The 17,628-nt window shown below is 54.6% G+C and overlaps 1 protein-coding gene across 4 annotated transcripts; it reads right to left on the reverse strand.

Moving 5' to 3' along the window:
- Positions 1-426: 426 nt before the first annotated feature.
- On the reverse strand, positions 427-16,934 carry DNAJB12 (DnaJ heat shock protein family (Hsp40) member B12). Of its 4 annotated transcripts, none has more exons than XM_011236026.3 (9): positions 16,700-16,933; positions 9,666-9,837; positions 8,788-8,933; positions 7,188-7,373; positions 6,990-7,069; positions 5,826-5,935; positions 4,059-4,231; positions 3,443-3,540; positions 427-2,275 (listed from the first exon to the last, which is right to left on the reverse strand). In XM_011236026.3, the coding sequence occupies exons 1-9, from the start codon at positions 16,830-16,832 to the stop codon at positions 2,246-2,248; spliced, it is 1,128 nt and encodes a 375-aa protein (XP_011234328.2). In that variant the 5' UTR covers positions 16,833-16,933; the 3' UTR covers positions 427-2,245. The 4 variants fall into 4 exon arrangements, with proteins under 4 accessions (XP_011234328.2, XP_011234330.2, XP_011234329.2 ...); XM_011236028.3 differs by having other exon boundaries at positions 3,395-3,540; XM_011236027.3 differs by having other exon boundaries at positions 3,389-3,540.
- Positions 16,935-17,628: the final 694 nt, after the last annotated feature.

Raw genomic sequence — 17,628 nt, forward strand, 5'->3', positions numbered from 1 at the left:
GGGGGGGGGGGGGGGCGGAGGGCGGGCTGCGGGGTGGTGTGGGAAGCGTGTCTGGGGAGACTGCAGCCAGAGATGGAAAGAAACTCAAACTTTCCCCCTGCTCTGGATCCGGAGTGGGATAGAGCTCCCGGCCGAGGAGGAGGGAAGATGCTGAATGTTTTGCTCACAGCAGGGATGGAGAGAGGGAGCAGGAGCAGGGGGAAGCAGAGGTTACCAGGGACCCCAGGATCCTGGCCTGGGCCCCTTACCCTTTGCCTGGTGTCAGCCTTGGAACAACACTCGTGACCGAAGCGGCTGTCAGCCAGGGCAAGGGGTGAGGATGACATTCGGGACGGTCACCCCAGACTGCTGGTGTGGGCTGGGCTAACAGTAGCAACAGGTGTTTGCCCCCACCTCAGCCCCCCTGCTCAATGCAGACCCACCGAGGCCAATCACATAATAAACATATATTTATAGATGTACAATTTCAGAATTCTAATTCAAGAAATACAGCTTCTCAGGGGATCCCTTAGGATCTATGTTCTTATTGCACATGGGTCAGCCCACCTAGGGACGTCTACCAAGACCAGATGGTCGGGGTGGTGGCAGCAGAGCACCAGGGCCACCACGCGTGGGGCGCTCTTGCCCACGTCCAGTTCTTATCGTCTCTCTGGGCCGGGCGGCTGCTGCATCACAGGCTAGGATCTCGCTCAAAAATCAGATCTGACACTTCTTTACCAAGCTTCCTTTCCCAGCAAGAATCTTATTCGTTGGGGGGTGGGGGGGCTTTAAAAAAACAAACAAAAAAAGAGCCAAGAGAAACTCTGGGAGGATGGCTGTCCCCTCCTGGCTGGCAGCTTGGGGAAGTAAGGCTTTGGAAGATGGCAGGCTCCAGGACACACCCACTGCCAGAGGAAAATTTGGGAAAAACGGTAATTCCAAAAGGCCCAGTATAAACTGTGGGAATAAATAAAACCTCCCCCCCTTCCCCTGGCAGCAACTGCTGTTGTGAGAAAAATCCTCACTTCAAGGTGAGTAGAAGAAAACCCTTCTGGTTCAGGTGCAGCCTTTGTCCAAAGTGCAACAGAAGGCCGGGGGGCATCACGTCCATGGATGGCGGAGACAGAGGTGCCCACAGGGCTGGGCTTTCTTCAGGAGTCAGCTGCTGCCCCAGGGTCTTGGGCACCACCTGCTGACTCTTGGAAGAACTGTCTGGAGGCCTTGGTGCCTGACTTGGGAAAAACCAGTGGCAACAACGCGGAGCTGTGTCCTGTGGCATCTATAAGGCAAAACCCACTTTGGGACGGGGCGGGGGGGAGTGGTTAGGCAGAACTTGGTCCCCCTCTAACCCTGCTCTCTGCGGCAGGGGGGCAGAAGGCTGCTGGGCTCCAGGCCTAAGAGCCCACCTGAGCTGACCAAAGCTTGTGGTGGGTGGTCTCACACCCGCAGGCGGCCTGGGGCCTCCACCTTGACTGAATCCTGACAGGGTACCTGGCCCTAGGGGCATTTTCTCCCCTGAAAGCCTGCTCCCCTCCAGCAACCTGAGTTCTCTACGGACTTACATTATCATGATTACCGCTGCCATCAAAAGCAGGCTGGGGTTGAGGGGAACGTTAAAAGCTAAGACCCGACTTCCCTTCAAGCTGTCAGCTATGGCCAATGTCTAGCCTTTGAAGGACCAAGTTCCCTTTCCCACACAGGCCTCGTTTTCTAAAACAGGGAAGAAATCAGCTAAACAACTTAACCAAATCCCTGCATAGTTTAAAAAGTAAACTATAGATATATATATATATCTTTATATATGCTATTTACATATAAATAGATATATATATACACACACATATACTTGCTCTATAAATTATTCTATGGAGAGTTCTCGTTCCTCCTCCTCCTATCCTTGGCCAACGCCTCCGACTGGCTTCCATGGAGAGGTGACTGGTGGTGGCTCCGGAAGGGGGAGGAAGGCAGTTGGGCGCCCCCTCCCCCAGCCCTTTCCATAGATGTTTGCTCCAAGTTTTACATTCTACTTTCGTTGCCATGGTTTCCGTATCCTAGGAGAGAGCCGAAGTGGAGCCTGAGCCTCTGCCAGCCCTGGGAGGAAGGGAAGCAGCCCCGCGGCAGGTTTTCCTGTCCTAAGAGCTTTCAGCATTTACTGGGTGAGAGAGAGGGCAGCTGTGCGGCGTTCGGCCTCCAATTCCATTTTAATTTTTTTTTCTTTTTACGTCTTTCCTTAAATATACAGTCCATCACCTTGGCTCAGTGTATGTCACCAAAAATTCTCCAGGGATTTCATGGTCTGGGGAGGAGAGTGGTAACAGTTAGCTTGGCAGTCACGTGGCCTGGAGCCTCTCTCTTAGCCCACACAAACAAGCCTGCCTCCTGGCTGCTGTCCTGCCCACCTCAGCCCCAACCTGTCTCCCTCCTGCATTCTGTCACTCTCCCGGAGGCGCTAGCAGATGGCCTCAAAGCACAGCGTCTGGAGCTGGACCCTTGCCGAGGGGGACACAGGCAGAGGATGGATGGGCAGGTACCAACACAGAGAGGAATCTTTACCAGCTCTGCCTACGCTCCTCTGGGCTTGGTCCAGTCTGTCCCCTCTGGCAAATGCTGGGAGCAGAGCTCACTACCCACATGCAGGGGTGAAGGAGGTGGGAGCCTGCTACCAGTGACTTGCATTTTTTTCCTTTTGTACGAAAGGCACTTCATTCGACCCTCAACTCATGACCTCTGTTCTCTTAGACCACAGGTGAGATGCCTGGGCAGGCCTAATGCCTGTGGCTCAGAGAGTGCCTGATTCCACCAGAGGGTGAGTGGTCAGGGTACACAGCCCTCTCCTGCTCCCAGCCTGTTGGCTCCCTCCCCGACCCACTGTGGGGCTGCCCATCCATCCCGTTCTATTTCCTCCTGCCTGGAAGGGCAGAGGAAGAGGATGGGATCTTGGCCCACCCATTCTCATATGTTTCTTCCTGATGTCAGGTGGGGAGGGTGTGTGTTGGGGGGGCCATCTTGGGACGTGTAATACTTAGTGGCCTAAATAGCAGAGCACAGACAATAGCCTGTTGTACTTGGGAAAGGGCCATGGTGACTTGAGGGCTGGATGAGACCAGGGAAGCCTGCATGGCCCTTGGCAGTGGCCTTGAGTTCCCCCTTCTGCCTGGCTCTTGGGATCCCCAAATTCCCAGGGCTAGGGAATTGGCGGGGCAGACAGTAACTAGAGGCCCGAAACAAACCCTGGTTTCCAAGCACACCCTAGAGCTGCCCCAACTGCAGGCTGGAGGTCAGGCCGGGGACAAGGAGTCTGTGCCGTAACCAACAGGCCATTCCCCTCTCTCCCTCCCACCCTCCTCTGCCTCGTGACCAGGGCCAGAGCTTCCGGGAGCTGCAGAGCAGAGGAGGCCCTGGCTCATACTTGGACCTCGGTGGCGTGGCTGGCCCAGGACTATCCATGCAGGGAGGCCTGCACCTCTGACAGTCGGTTACAGCTCGGGGTGCTCATCCTCTGTGCTTTGTGATACATATCTGTGTCACCGAAGTAGCGGGCCCGGTACAGCAAGCCTTCCTCTGCAAAGCAACGGGGCAGAGTTAGGGTGCACCTGGGATCTCCCAAAGGCTTTCAGAGCCGCTGCCCAGCCTGTGGGGGTGGGAGAAAGACTGTTACAGGCCCCGGAGCTGGGGCCGAGCTGGCCTCCCTTCAGGAAAGACCCGGGAGAGCGAACACTATGGTCCCAACTTGCGAGAGGGAAAGAAGCGGTCATCCTGGTTTGACTGCCCTAGAGTCCCACAGACAAAGCTGGATGTCTAATCACGCGGTGGCCAGGACACGTGCTCCAGTCTACCTCGACATCCTTACCCCCGGCAACCTACCAGTCAGGCTGATGGCCGTGATTTACGGGAACCTGGAGGAAATCTCCAGGTGGGCCCTGGCTCCCAGCCCCACAGAAACAGGGGTGGGGTTCCGCTCCTGACCGGGAGGTGGCTGGTACAAGGCCGTGCCAGGTGCTGGGTCCACAGATCCCCGGCGGTCAGGGCTCTCTCTTCCCTGCTCTCAAGCTTTGTCCTCACAACACACACACACTCACTTTGCTGCTTCTCCTTCCAGCAGTTGTTTCGGAGATTGGCGATGTAATCATCTTCCACGTTCCGTTCAACTGTTTTGAGGCTGGAGCCTGTGTACTCCTTTGAGAAGGTGTCTGCCACGTAGTAGACGACATTCAGGTTGTCGGTGACTCGCCTGTGGACGTGGCCCACCGACCTGGCCGGAAATACAGCAGGCACAAAGTGGGCACCGGCCCCTAGGCCCAGGGCCCCCCAACAGGAGGTACAGCAAGGGCCAGGGGAGGACTCGCTTTCTTCCTCACCACAGCAGCAACTTGCACAACACCCAAAATGAGGGTCTGAAGGAATGGCAGGCTGTCCCTCCCATGCAAGTGGTCCAGACTATGGCCAGCCCTTCCTCAGGCTGTCTGCTTACCACACTGCTGACCTGGGGCCTGTGGGGAGAAGCCCCTTTTTGAGAGGCCCTGGTCAGCGCAGGAGGGGAGGCTGGGCTCAGCCTCTCATAAAGGGTGGGAGTTGGGCTCCCTGTGCCTCCATCTCCACATTCCTGCCCTAAGCCGATTGTTGCCCAGGGCCTGCCTGCCTACCTGGGAACTCCCAGTCTTGAGTTAAGAGGCTTAGGAACACGACAGGACTCCAAGGAGCTGTGGCCTTCCAGCTCTCGGTCCTACCTTCCAGCTCCACCCACAGGCTCTGCAGGCTGTGGGAAGAGCCTCGACACGCTGCAGACAGAAGACAGTGCTGGGGGGAGGACAGCCCCTACCTGCCCTCTGTTGCCTCTCCAGCTGCAGAGTCAAGGGCTGGCTGGCTATAGGCCAGAGAGAGCCTGGGCCGCCTGTGTGGGTCCAGCGGCCCCACTCTGCCCTCTGCTGGCCAAGGGGAAGGCCGCCGGGCTCCCAGACAGGGAGGGCCAGGCCGCTTGGGGAGCAGAGGGCTTCCACCAATAAAAGCTGACCAATCACTAAGTAGCGATGTATCAGAAATGGTGCCAGGTGCTGGAGACAAACAAGGGGAGCTGATACCTTAAAAGGCAAAATAACTTGCCCTAGTTCACTAAAGGCTGCTGAGACCATATATTCATTCAACAAATACTGTTGAACATTACCGACAAGGCTGGCATTTTTTAACAAACATTTCGTTTATTTATTTTAAAGTTATCTCTAAACCAACGTGAGGCTCCAACTCAAGACCCCGAGATCAAGAGTCACACGTTCCACTGACTGAGCCAGCCGGGCGCCCTGAGCCTGGCATTCCACGTGAATTACTTGTTTAATTTTCACGAGCAGATAGGTGTTATTCCCATTGCACACATGAGGAAACCAAAGCTCAGAGAAGTTATGTAACTTGTCCAGGGTCGCACAGCTGCTTGGTTAATAGAGTAGCTGGGATTCGAAGCCACCTTTGCTCTGAATCTAGAGCCCCTATTCCTTCCATGGCCCCAAGGCCCCCAACCAGAACTTAAGAGCAGAGGCTCTTATCTCAAGGTCAGCAGATAAGATTGGGGGGGGGGAATGAAGCCTGTGAAACCACGCACAAAGTTGTGTGCCTGTGCAGTGTTCGAGGGAAAAGATCAGCAGCTTTCACTGCATTTTCTTAGGGGACTGTGATCCTAAAAGATCAAGAACCTAAGCTCAACAGGGAAAGTGTGTTTTCTTGATTCTAAGGCAGACTTCTGAGTTGTGATCAAGGACCCGCAGGATGGGGAGGAAGGCCCCTGATGGGGGCTGAGAATCCCAAATCCCTGTCCGCCCCCCCCGCCCCCCGACCCGTCCCTAGCTGCAAGTACTCACGGCCTCGGGCTCAGGCTGTACGGGGGGCTGGAGACCATGAGCTGGCTGAGAGCCGACACGAGGATCAGGATGAGGATGGGCATCAGTTGAACAAATACCCCCAGCCCGCCCTGGAGGGAAGAGCCAGTGGTCACCCAAGCTAGACGTGGGTGGGAGCGCGGCATCAGCCACCATCGCCACCAGCTGCCTGCCGCAAAGACGCCCAGGCGGCAGGAGGCAGCTGCCACACAAACAGGCCGCTACACTACTCTCTCGTCCTCCCTCCCACAGGCCCCCTAAATACAGAAGCTCCTCCACCTGCCAGCTCCCCCGGATGAAAACAAAACGGCAGCTGGTGTTACATGGAGGAAGAGGGTACCCACGTGTGTGTGTTGTCAGAGAACTACCCAAACCATGAGCAAAGCGGCTGCCTCTACTAGCCCAGCAGGCAGGGCTGGAGGGAGGTTTTCACTATATATCAATTTAAAAACTGCCAGTTAAAAGACTGTAAATAAAAATAAATTTGTTCACTGTGTAATAATTGGTGATTTAAAAAAACTCTTCTGTATGTTCAATACACAGTTTTTAAAAAATGAGTAAATAAAAACAAGGCCATGCTGACAGAACAGAGGGGACCCCCTCCGCCTACCATAATTTTAAATGCTCTGGAATCATCCACAGTTATCTTAATGTTGGTCAGCTAGCTGTTTTTTAACCTGTGGCACTCAAAATGCTTTTGTAGCACTGTGTGGTTATAGTTTTTGTTTTTAAGAGTGCCAGAAAGAAGCAAGAAGAGTCGTCAACCTTTGTCATCCTTGACAATTCTCTCATGAAGTTTCATTTCCCATTGCTCGGAAAATGTCACTGTGGCCTTCTGAACAAATGGATTGCACAAAGGCCATTCACACTCAAACCTGTCTGTAGGTGGAGAAGTTTCTGCATGACATTCCTAACAGAGGCCATCAAATCCCCACTCCTTCTGGGCGGCACTGTGGAGTGTGGCTCCCTCTAGTGTCGCTCAGCAGAATGGCAAGGGGGGCGCTCAAGATGGCTCCTTGGCTGAGAACGGTGCGGGCACTGCCCTCCCAGTAAGGACAGCTGGGGATGTCCCTTCCCCTTCAGGCCCTGCTCCCTGGGTGAGGCCTGGTGCCCTCCCCTGCTCTCCCCGGTGCCTCCCTCACTCACGTCACCCTGGTTCTCCCTGCGGTCCTGCCTTTGCTGGTAGGTATAGCGCATGCGGCCGTTGCTGTAGACGTGGACGTTACCTGGAGGTCAGAGGGACTAAGTCAGGGGGCAGGGCTGCTGGGGAAGGAAGCAGCCGGCATCCAGTCTTCCACCATCAACCCCAGGGAGGCCTGGCTATGGGGAGGGCGGGGTACTTACTAGACGGGAAGCCACCGCCAAAGAACATATTGAAGAGGTCCTCAGGGGAGATGTCAGCCTCAAAGCCACGGTGGAAGTCCCCATGCCCATGGCCGTGCCGGGCTGCCTGGCTCTTGTCGTCACCGAACTGGTCATACTGCTTCCTTTTCTCTGGGTTACTAAGTACCGCATATGCTGTGCCAATGGCTAGAAAGGAGGTATAAGTCAGGCTTGAAGACATGGGGTGTGCCCGGGGAGGCTCCCATGGCAGCCGAGACCTCCCTTCCTTCACTCAAATGGTGCTTTAGAAGTGGGAGTCCTTGGGGCGAGCGGGAGTTTGGCTGCTGGGCACATGTGGTGGCGGCGGGGGCAGGTGGTGGAGGCGGCGGTGGCCAGAAATACCTCTAAGTGGATCTAGGCAGTCTGGGTCGGGTGGAGGATGAACACTCAGGCTCCTGCTCTCCAACTCAAGACGATGGTCCAGGTCCAGCCTTTTCTATGCCCCAGGCCCTTTATGGGCCTTATCTTATTTATTCCTACAGCAATTGCCAGGAAGGGCCGAATCACCAGGTTCTAATCAAAACTTCTCCACTGTTGGTAGTGTGGCTTGGTGAGCCCTCTCCTCCCTGGGGTGAGGTCCCAGCTTCTCTTCTTTGGCCTGGTCCCAAGGCCTCCCCATGAGGACTCCCCAGGTGGGAAACCTGTGCCTCAAAGGACACAGCTCCAGGCCCTCCTTAGTCTCGCTCTTTCTCAAGCGGCTCACTCTCTCAAAGGAGCGGGTCAAAGCTGCATCTGCAACCTGCAACCCTTGAGAGTAAGGAGAATCCCCTCCTCTTGCCCTCTTGCCATTCTGACAAGGCCCCAGGGCTAGATCTGGCCTCTTAGCGTCTGTCTTGCAGGCTGCAGGCAGAAGTCAGGGCTGGAGCAACATTAACCATGGCTACCTTGCCTACCTACTCCTATTCACCCCCTGGGGCTGGCTGATGGGGGTGATGCCTGCAGACTACCCCAAACCAAGCAGGACCAACCCTAAGCAGCCTGGAATGGAGTAACGAGGGCGGGACCGGGGAAGCGGCACACCAGGTCTCAGGGGTCTGCTCTGCCATCCGCTCCGGCACAGGTCACCACCTCATGTGAGCGTGTGTTATGTGTTTGTGTGTGTGTGTGTGTGTGTGTGTGTGTGTGTGTGGTGCAGTGCTGGCTGTGGCTGCTGGTGATGACGAGGCCACCAGGTCACTGACCTGAGGCTACTCTGCCCCTCAGCACAGGCAAACTGTTACCAAGATCCCAAGATGGGGATGTGCATACAAGATGAGTCGGGAGGCCTCCTTCTGACCCTCAATTGCTACGCAACCGCTAAGCCATTGGTCCTCTCTTGCCTCAGCTCCCCTCCTGTCATTCCTGGGGAATGTGGAGGAAGGAGAGACAGGGCTGGCACTAGCTGAGCTCTGACAGACTCTGTAGGCTAGAGGTGGCTACTAGGATTTTCTTTCCAGGAAGCAGCTCCTGAGCCCAAGGGACGTGGGTCCAAGGCCACTTCCTGGAAAAGTTGTCTTGGCCTCTTATTCCTTCTCAAGGGCAGGAGATAACACCCAACAGCAGGAAACCAGGGCTGGCTTACCTTTGAAAGCTTCAGTGGCACCAGGTGCGTGGTTCTTGTCTGGGTGGAACTTGAGGGCCAGCTTGCGGTAGGCCTTCTTCAGGTCCTCATCGGAAGCCCCTCTGCTCACCCCCAGGATCTCATAGTAATCTTTACACTGCTTGACCCTGGGGGAAGGGGTAGAGCGGGCCCAGGGCCGTGAGGTGAGGGGGGCGTGGACCGAGCAGTGTAGGCACACAGCTCTGAGCAAGGCATGGCTGACAGCTCCTCCAGGTCAGCTGTCAAACCTCGGGGACAAGGGAGCCTCAGTAAGCTCCACCTGGGATGGAGAGCCAGGCAGGGCCCCGCGGAAACACCCAGAACACATTTCGGATTTCAGAGGGGGCAGCTGCTGTGTTGAGGGCCAGGAACCACTTCCGTTTGCTAACAGCACCCTCACCAGAGGCCACCTCAGGACTGTCAGTGTCTGTGCAGGGCCTACCAAGCCCTGGAGGGGTAACTGTCTCCTGTCTCCATTCTGTGCCACACAGGCTCTGGTCTGAAAGGGTCTTTGTTGGGGGCTGGGGAGAAGCTGGAAGGGGAGCCCAAGCCCCATCTCTGATAAACATAGCTGTGTAAAGAGGCTGGGGCTCGCCTGGCCGGCAGCAGAGGAAGCCAGCGGCAGAGTCAGCGTTTCCAGCCTCCGCTGTAGGTTGTCTTGGCGGGAGGGGGCAGCAGAGCCCTGATTCCCGCACTGTATTCTGGGGCCTGGTAAGCCCGCCCTGCTGGACCTCGTCCATCCTCAGGACGCTCCCAGGGCCCGCCCAGACCACAGGCAGATGTGAGGTGGAGGACATGCTCTAGGAAACCTCCTCTAGATTTGGAAACTTCCCAACAGCACCCTGCTCTGGCCCCTCTACCTTTTCACTGCTGCTACTTGCTCTGCGGTGTAGCCTTTGGTGCTCTCTCCTCCTCCAGCTTCTCCGTTGGCCGAGGGGGCATCCACCCCACCTGCTTTCCTTTGCGTTGTGTCTGTGGGTTGGGGATGGTCACCGGTGGACTGTGGTTTCTGGTTGAGGGACTCGATCAGGGCTGTGTGAAGCAAGCAAAGCATTCAGGGCTCCCGTGCCAGCAAGGCCACAGGCCACAGATGAGGGACTGCCTGGTCCTGGGATAGGCCACGGCCCCACCCGTCCCACAACCCTCCTGCTTCTTCTCCCGGCAAAGCCGCTAGCTCCCGTCCTGGCTTGGGCCTGGGCCAGGGCAAGGGGGAGGGGGTGGGCACTAGTGGGATAATTGCCTGCTCTTACAGGATCCACAGATCTTAGGACTTGTCAGGGTATGGGTTTAAATGTCGAGAATGGCAAAGTGCTCTGCCCATCCCAGTGGGGACCCCACTGAGCAGGACCATCTGTTTCAGCTGGGATTGGTGGGAAAGGCCTCCTGGAGGCTTCTACTTAGCTGTGATGGGGAATGGAGGCAACGAGTTTGCCCCAGAGGGCCAGAGCTGGTAGGAGACTCAGGATAAAGATCTCCTCTGCTACTTGCTATTCTTTACATCTCTCAAGTGGCTGGCCATGTCTAACAGCCTACTTCAATGTTCAGAGTCTAAGCTGGACATCAGCCGTCACCCTCAGACAGGGTTCCAGTTACTCAAACCCAGCTCCATGGTTCCTGACACTCAATCAGGAAGAGCCCAAATCTCTGGCAAAAGTTCCCTGTGCCCATTTATTCCAGGCACAGAACCAGTTCTGGAACCCCCAGTCATGCCTGGGGTTCAGTGCCCTGGGAAGCTAGGCACCTAGACCACTGCTGGCACCCAGGACACTGTGCTGAGGAAGGACAGCAGTGCCCCCGGCTGGTCCCCAGGTTCTTACAAACATGCCAGGAGCCTGATGGGCTCAACGCACTGTGTTGGGTGTCAGACGCCCTCCAAAGCAACATACCTGCGCCTCACCCAAGAGGCCAGGGACAGGGCTTGCTGGGAACAGAACACTGGGACTCAAGTGGGCCACTGTGCCCTGAGCCACTTCTGTCTTCTTAGGTGATCTCACCGGGAAAGGAGCCGACAGTCAAGCCTGCCGTGCATGAGGGAGGTGGAGGACTCCTGCAGCAAAGCCTGGGAGTGAGCACTGAGAGGAGTACTCAGACCGAATGCTCACTGTGTGTTAGGCAGGCCTGGACACAGTGCTCTCTGTGTATTAGTTCATTTAATCTTGAGAATGGCCTTAGAGGTTGGTCTCACTACTACCATCCCCATTATAAAAAAGACCTGTGTGTCTGATCTGTTGGCCCATGGCTGCATAAGCTGGGCAGGCAGCACTTAATGCCTGGATGCCCAACTCCCAGAACCTTCTTCTTAACTATGCTATCCTGGACTGCCTGAGTCTGGCATCAGGCATGGGGAACCCCTTCCAGCATAGTCATTCCAAACAGAGAAGAGAAGTTAAATTCAGAAAGACCTGGGTTCAAATCTCAGCTCAGTCACATCCTAGCAGTATGGCCCTGGCCGATAAAAAATCTAAAATCTGTCTGAACCTCAGTTTCCTAAGGGATACACGGGTAGTGGGGTGTATGAGGATGAAATGAGATAACGTGTAAGCACCTGGCACAGAAACGGACTGAGTGAAAGTTCAAAATGAGTAGCTGCTGATATGACACAGGCTGATGAACCGGCTGGCCGGGGAGGGGACCCGAGCAGGTGGGGCCAGGGAGCTCCAGGGATTAGGAAGGCAAAGTGTCAGCACTCAGCAGGCTTTTCAGGCTTTTGACCCAGCTGGAACCATGAGATTTCAGGCTGTCCCAGATGCCAGGTCCATGCCAGGCACCGAGGGAATGGCAAACGAAGAGAACAAAAGAGGAAGAGATGCTGATGAAGATGGGATGGAGGGAGGAGCTGGTTTGCTGGGTTTGGAGGGCATTTAAAGAACTTATTTATTTCAGTTTCTCTGGAAGCCTCAGTGGTCCAGGCTGAGCTAACATACCCTAAGGACAACACAACCAACCATTCACCTGCTATAGATACACAGGAGCATCAGCCAGGAGCTGGGATGGACTCACTCTGGTATTTCGCAGGGAAGATTCTGGAAACTTTTCAGGTTAGTTACATGGAGTCAACCACTCTAATATCTTAACATTGCAGAGAGGAAGCCCAAAGGGGAATGGATGTACTCTGGGTCACACACAAGGCTCCTGCTTGAGTTGGCCAATCAAGACTTCTGGTTGCTGACAAGTAGATCTCTCTCCTGGCCTGGACACCCCCTCAGCCAGACCTGTGGGATGCGACCACCTTGCAAATGTCACAAAAGAGTATGACATAGACCAGCCTAACATGACTCTGGAGTTAGACAGACAACGCTGGGTTCAAATCCTGCCTCTGCCCTCGCAGAAAAGCTGGCAGAGACATCTAAAAAGACAGGAACTTGGTGGAAGAAACGAGAGCTTCAGCGGGCGAGGTGGCAGTTGCACTGGCCCCTCCTCAAAGCCAGACTGGAGGGTGAGACTGTCTGGGTTCAGAGCTGGCTCGGCAGCTTGCTAGCGGGGTCATCTTGGACACGTTAATTTAGCCTCTTTATGTGAAACTGTTATCTCCCTCAAGGGAGTTGAAAAAGTAGATGAGCAAATGCATATAAAGGACTTAGCACAATGCTTAGCAAATATGAAGTGTTCTCTGTTACTGTTCATTTTTATTGTAGTGCTCAAAGCGAGCTGGGAAAGGGAGGCCAGCGTAGGGCAACAGCCTGGGAGCAGAGCTGGACGGTGTGGTTCCTTCTGCTCATTAGCCAGTCCGTCCATGAGGGCGTGATCTCTGCCCTCACAGGGTGCTGAACGGAAGGGCTGAGTGCACAGTAGGGCTCAGGAAGGCTGACTGACCTGCACGAACAGCCCTGCCCCGGACCTCGCCAGTACCACCCCAACTCTCACTCTGACACCCTGAAAGCAAAATCCCTCCCCCACATGCTGGCCTTTCCAGTTCGGCCTTCCTGACATCTCCAGGACCCGCAAGCAGCCTGCGCTGCAAGATTATCCAGGATACCCCTCTCTGTGTATGCTGGGGAAACTGAGCATGTTCTCATCGGCTCCCTGAAAAATCTGGGACTTTCCACCCTTGTTGCTAAGCCTCAGGCAAAGGTCATGCCCAGTGGGCTGCCAGCTGCTGGACAGAAACTCCCAGAAAGGGACTGACTAGCCCCACTAGCCCTGCCCTACGACTTCCCAGCTTAGGGCCCAGCGACTACTACACAGTACAAGTGGCCGGCTGCTGGCTGCACCTCATGCAGCATGAGTCTGAAACCCCCTTGTAGCCTTTTCACGGTGAGGTCCCTCGACCCCCTCCTCTGACCTAACCTTTCCCTCTGTCCTTCCACTTCTCCTGGACCAATCTTCTACCCATGCTCTTGATCCGTCCCCTCTCATTTCTCGACTTACCCTTTCCCAGGAGTCCTGACTGTGTTGCTCGCCACCTCCCCGATGCTCCACTGCACGGCCACCTGGCTGCTCTCTCTCCTGGGATCACCCCCTCCTGTTGTGGCTGCATTGCACTCTGTTGCTCCCCCAGTCTCTGCCCGTGGGCTAAGGACAGATGTGGCCCACAGTGACCCCAGCCAGGCACGACTCCAGCGGACGCCATCAAACTGACAATACCAGACTTTTCAGCTGCAGCCTGGGGCTCTCTCCTGAGCTTCACGCTGACAGCTCCTCTGGACCACCCACGGGCACCTTGCACTCGGCCCACGTCTTCCCACCCACCATCCTCAACCTTGCTTTCTCCCTGGTCACACAGGCTTGGAGTCCGTGTCCCCGTTTCTCCTCAGCACACCGCCCTCATGCAGGGCGTGGTGCCGCCTCTCCAACGACCTGGTCCTCGTCTGGAAAGCCTTATCTCAGGCACTCAGAGTGCCCGACCTACTCACTGCAATGAATGGTCTCCCAACTGGTTTCTGACTCGAGGCTCTCTTCCCTCTCATCAACCCTTCATGCTGTTCTCTTTTAAGACCCCCTGTCTTATTTCTGCTATCAAAATCTTCAGGGGTCTTTTCACCAACTACAGAACAAAGTGAATATCCTAGTCTGGTAGGAAAGGATTTCCACAATGTGGCCCCTTCCTACTTTCCAGCCTTAATCCTCTTTATACTCAAATCACCACCTCCACAGCTGCAAATCTTGCCACACGCAACCCTCTCCCCCAAACCTCACAGCTTCCAGCCTCACTGTCTCTTCCCCAGTAGATGCTTCTCCAAGTCTGCTCCCTTCCTCCAAACTGCAGTTCAAATGCTGTGTCTGTCTTCCTCCCTGAAGCTTTCCCTCACTGTGATCTACCAGTATTTTCCATCACCTGTGATCTACCTGTATTTTTAAATCTCTCACTGGACTGCTGATGCTTCAGACTTCAGCGCCCACCCACAGCACTCCGTTCCAGCTCACCAGACTGTGAACCCATGGAGGGCAGGGGCTGGGTCTTTCATGTCTATCCTTCAGTCCTCAGCATCTAACACTGTGCTGAATTTTTCCTTAACCACAGTATTATTTTTTCTCTAACTTTGTCTCCTTTGCTAGATTATAAGCTCCTTGAGGTGAAGGATCATGTCTTACTGATCCTGCCATATATGCACTCAGTACCCAGCAGAGGACTTTGTAAATAAAACAAACAAACAAAGTCTGTTGCATTGAACGAGCACCTGGAATGAGCTGAAACCTCAAACAGCAAGTGTAAACAACTACCTAATATTTTTTTTTTAACCAAGAGTTCTCCATCCCAGGCCTACATGAACTCCAGGTCCTTGTCAGCTCAGCACAGGGCTGCAGATGGGTGCAAGGTGAAGTTTACAGCGGCATGAGGCATACAGTCTCTCCACAACAGTGGGAATATGACAACCATGCAGGTGACTATACTGCCCAGCAAATTCCATTTCTTGAGCCCCAGGAAGGACACCAGTCCAAGCCCCTGAACTGGCCCAGGAGGCTGCTGACAGGAAGATCCCCAAAGGCTGCCTGCTCCTGAGCCCCCAGAAGCATGAGAATCAAACAGGGTTCTGAGACTGGCAGGCCCCACCCGACCCCGCTCCCCTCTTACAGAGTGTGATTTATTTCACAGGGAAGCTCCTTGAGCAGGATACCTCATGAGTCCTGGCAAATACAGACTGAAACCCTCTTCAAGAGAAGGCAGAGAGACCAAAGATTAACCTGTAGTCGAGAGGAAGAAAATTTGAGCATTCCAGGTGGCCTCTTCTGCTGCTGTTCACCTTTCTCAATTCCAACTGTGGGCAAAGAAGGTTAGGAGGCTGACTGCTCTTTCATTTCATTCCTCTATTAAACATTTATAGAGTCACAGAACTTTCCAATTTCTAGCTGTGTAATTTTGGGCAAGTCCCTTGCCTCTGAGATATTTCCTCATCTATAGAACAAAGATAATGATCTTTGCTCTGCCTCCCTGATAGGGCAGGCTTAAGTGAGAAAATGCATTTGAAAAAGCTTTCTTTCTTAAAAAAAAAAAAAAAAGATTTAATTTTTTTTTTTTTTAAGGTCATCTCTACACCCAACATGGGGCCTAAACTTACAACCTGGAGATCAAGAATTGCATGCTCTGTGGACTGGTCCAGCCAGGCACCCCTGGAAGGAGCTTTCTAAACAGAGAAACCCTATGGTATTACTGTTACTCACATTATCTGTACCAACCCTCTAATTTCCCAGATAAAAAAACCCAAGCTCAGAAAGATCACGTGGTAGCAGTCAGGATAAGAACTCAGGTCTTCTGATTCGGAGTACCTGTTACACACCAGACGGTTTACCGCACCATAACTGCTGGTATGATCCTTGTATCTTTAATGGACTCTTCCCCTCCCCACCAAGATTTTATTTATTTATTTGAGAGACTCAGGAAGAGAGAGAGCACGAGCGGGGGGGGGGCAGAGGGAGTGGGAGAAGCAGACTCCCCACTTAGCAGGGAGCCTGATGCCGGGCTCCACTGCAGGACCCTGAGATCATGACCTGAGCCCAAGGCAGACGTTTAACCGACTGAGCCATACTGGTGCCTCTGGACTACCTCTTTCTCCCTTCCAGCTTGTATCAAGAAAAACTTCTCTTAAGTCTAAGGTTAAAGAAAAAGAGGGTTCCTGGGTAGAGCGAAATGCTGAGTAGCTGTGACAACCTCACTAATCCTTCCCTGGTTTGGAAGCCCCAGCTCCGGGACACTTCGCAGTCTTGTGCTGTCCAGCCGTCCATACGCGGGGGGCGGGGGGGGGTACTGATGGACTCTTGTGGGCGAGGCGGCTGAGGCCAGCGTCTCCAACAAGCCCCGAATCTCACAGGCAGTTGAAGAGGTTCCAGGAGGGAGTGAGGGGCCCGCTCTCAGGGCAGACGGTGCAAGGCCGTGGTGTGGGGCCGGGGCGGGGTGTGGGGGGGAGCAGGCTCTAGTTTCGGGAGGCTGTTTCCTGGCCCTCGCCCGGAGACGTGCTAAGGAGTGAAGATATGAAGACCCCTTTCCAGGCCGTGCGAAGGTCAGAAGTCCTCTTTCCCCCCGCCCCCCAGAACCCATTCTTCTCTCCGTCAGAGGAGTTATGTTTATTTTCTTAAACTATAATATTTCCCAGGCCGGCAACCGGCCCTGGGCCACCGAATGGCCCCTTGGGAAAAGTAGTTCGATTTCTCTTCCAGGCAAGTTCCCTCCCTCTCGTCCGCCAGCGCCTCTCATCCTCGGTAACTCCAAATCTCAGAGGCTTCCACAAGCACCCGAAAAGTTCAAGTCGCCACTGCCTCTGTCATCAGGTGTCCAGCGTCCCGGAGAGGCGTGGGAGCGAAAGACTACACCTCCCAGCGGCCACCGCGCGTCTCAGTGCGCAGGCGTAGCCGCGCCTCGCTACCCCTCCCCCTCCTCCAACTGCTCCCCTCGGTCCGTTCCCGTATTCCCCCCATCAGTTCTAATGTCCCCTCTGTCTCTTTGGCGCTTCACACTCACCGCGAACTCGCGGCGTCGGGTACAGCCGCTGCGCCTTCTCCAGGAAGCGGAGCGCCCGGTCGGGCTGGTTGCTCTGAATGGCCTTGAGGGCGATGGTAATACAGCGCTCGGCTTCATCCTTGTTGGATTCCATGGCGGAACCAGAGCGCGGAACCAGGGAGGGGGAGGCCGGGCGAGCAGAGGGCTGCGCCAGCCGCCGGCACGTCGCGAGGCAGGCGGGCGCAGGATGATGACACAAACCCCTCGCCCCTCCTTTTCCGAGATTTGAGTGAGAGTTGAGCTAGGGCGGAAGTGCTACCGTATGTCTTCTAAGAGGGGGACGGCTAGGAGAAGTATTAACAAGGGTGCATGCCCAACTTTCCTGGATCCCAGAGGGACATATTCGTAGGTCTTAAGGTTGAATATGCTTGCACGTTCTTGGTAGTAACTCTGCGAGTTTGAGACGAAGGTCATTTATTCATTCATTCCAGAGATATTTGCGAGGCCGGATGTACCATAGTGGTGAATAAGACAAAGCCCCTGCCCTCATAGAACTTATATTCTAGTGTGTGTTGGGGGGCGGGTAGGAGGGAGACCGAAATACTCCGATAATGACAAATGCTATGAAGAAAATAAAGAAAACAAGAGAATAGAGAGTGGTAGGTGATATTTTAAACAGGCTGATAAGAAAAATCTCTCAGAAGCTGGCATTTTTCCAAGAAGTATTTTTTTTAAAAAAGATTTTATTTATTTATTTGACAGAGAGAGAGAGAGAGACAGCCAGCGAGAGAGGGAACACAAGCAGGGGGAATGGGAGAGAAGCAGCAGGCTCCCAGTGGAGCAGGGAGCCCAACGTGGGGCTTGATCCCAGGACTCTCGGATCACGCCCTGAGCCGAAGGCAGACGCTCAACGACTGAGCCACCCAGGTGCCCCTTCAGAAGCTGGCATT

This window comes from Ailuropoda melanoleuca, chromosome 6, assembly GCF_002007445.2.
Source record: "Ailuropoda melanoleuca isolate Jingjing chromosome 6, ASM200744v2, whole genome shotgun sequence".
Taxonomy (NCBI): Eukaryota; Metazoa; Chordata; class Mammalia; order Carnivora; family Ursidae; genus Ailuropoda; species Ailuropoda melanoleuca.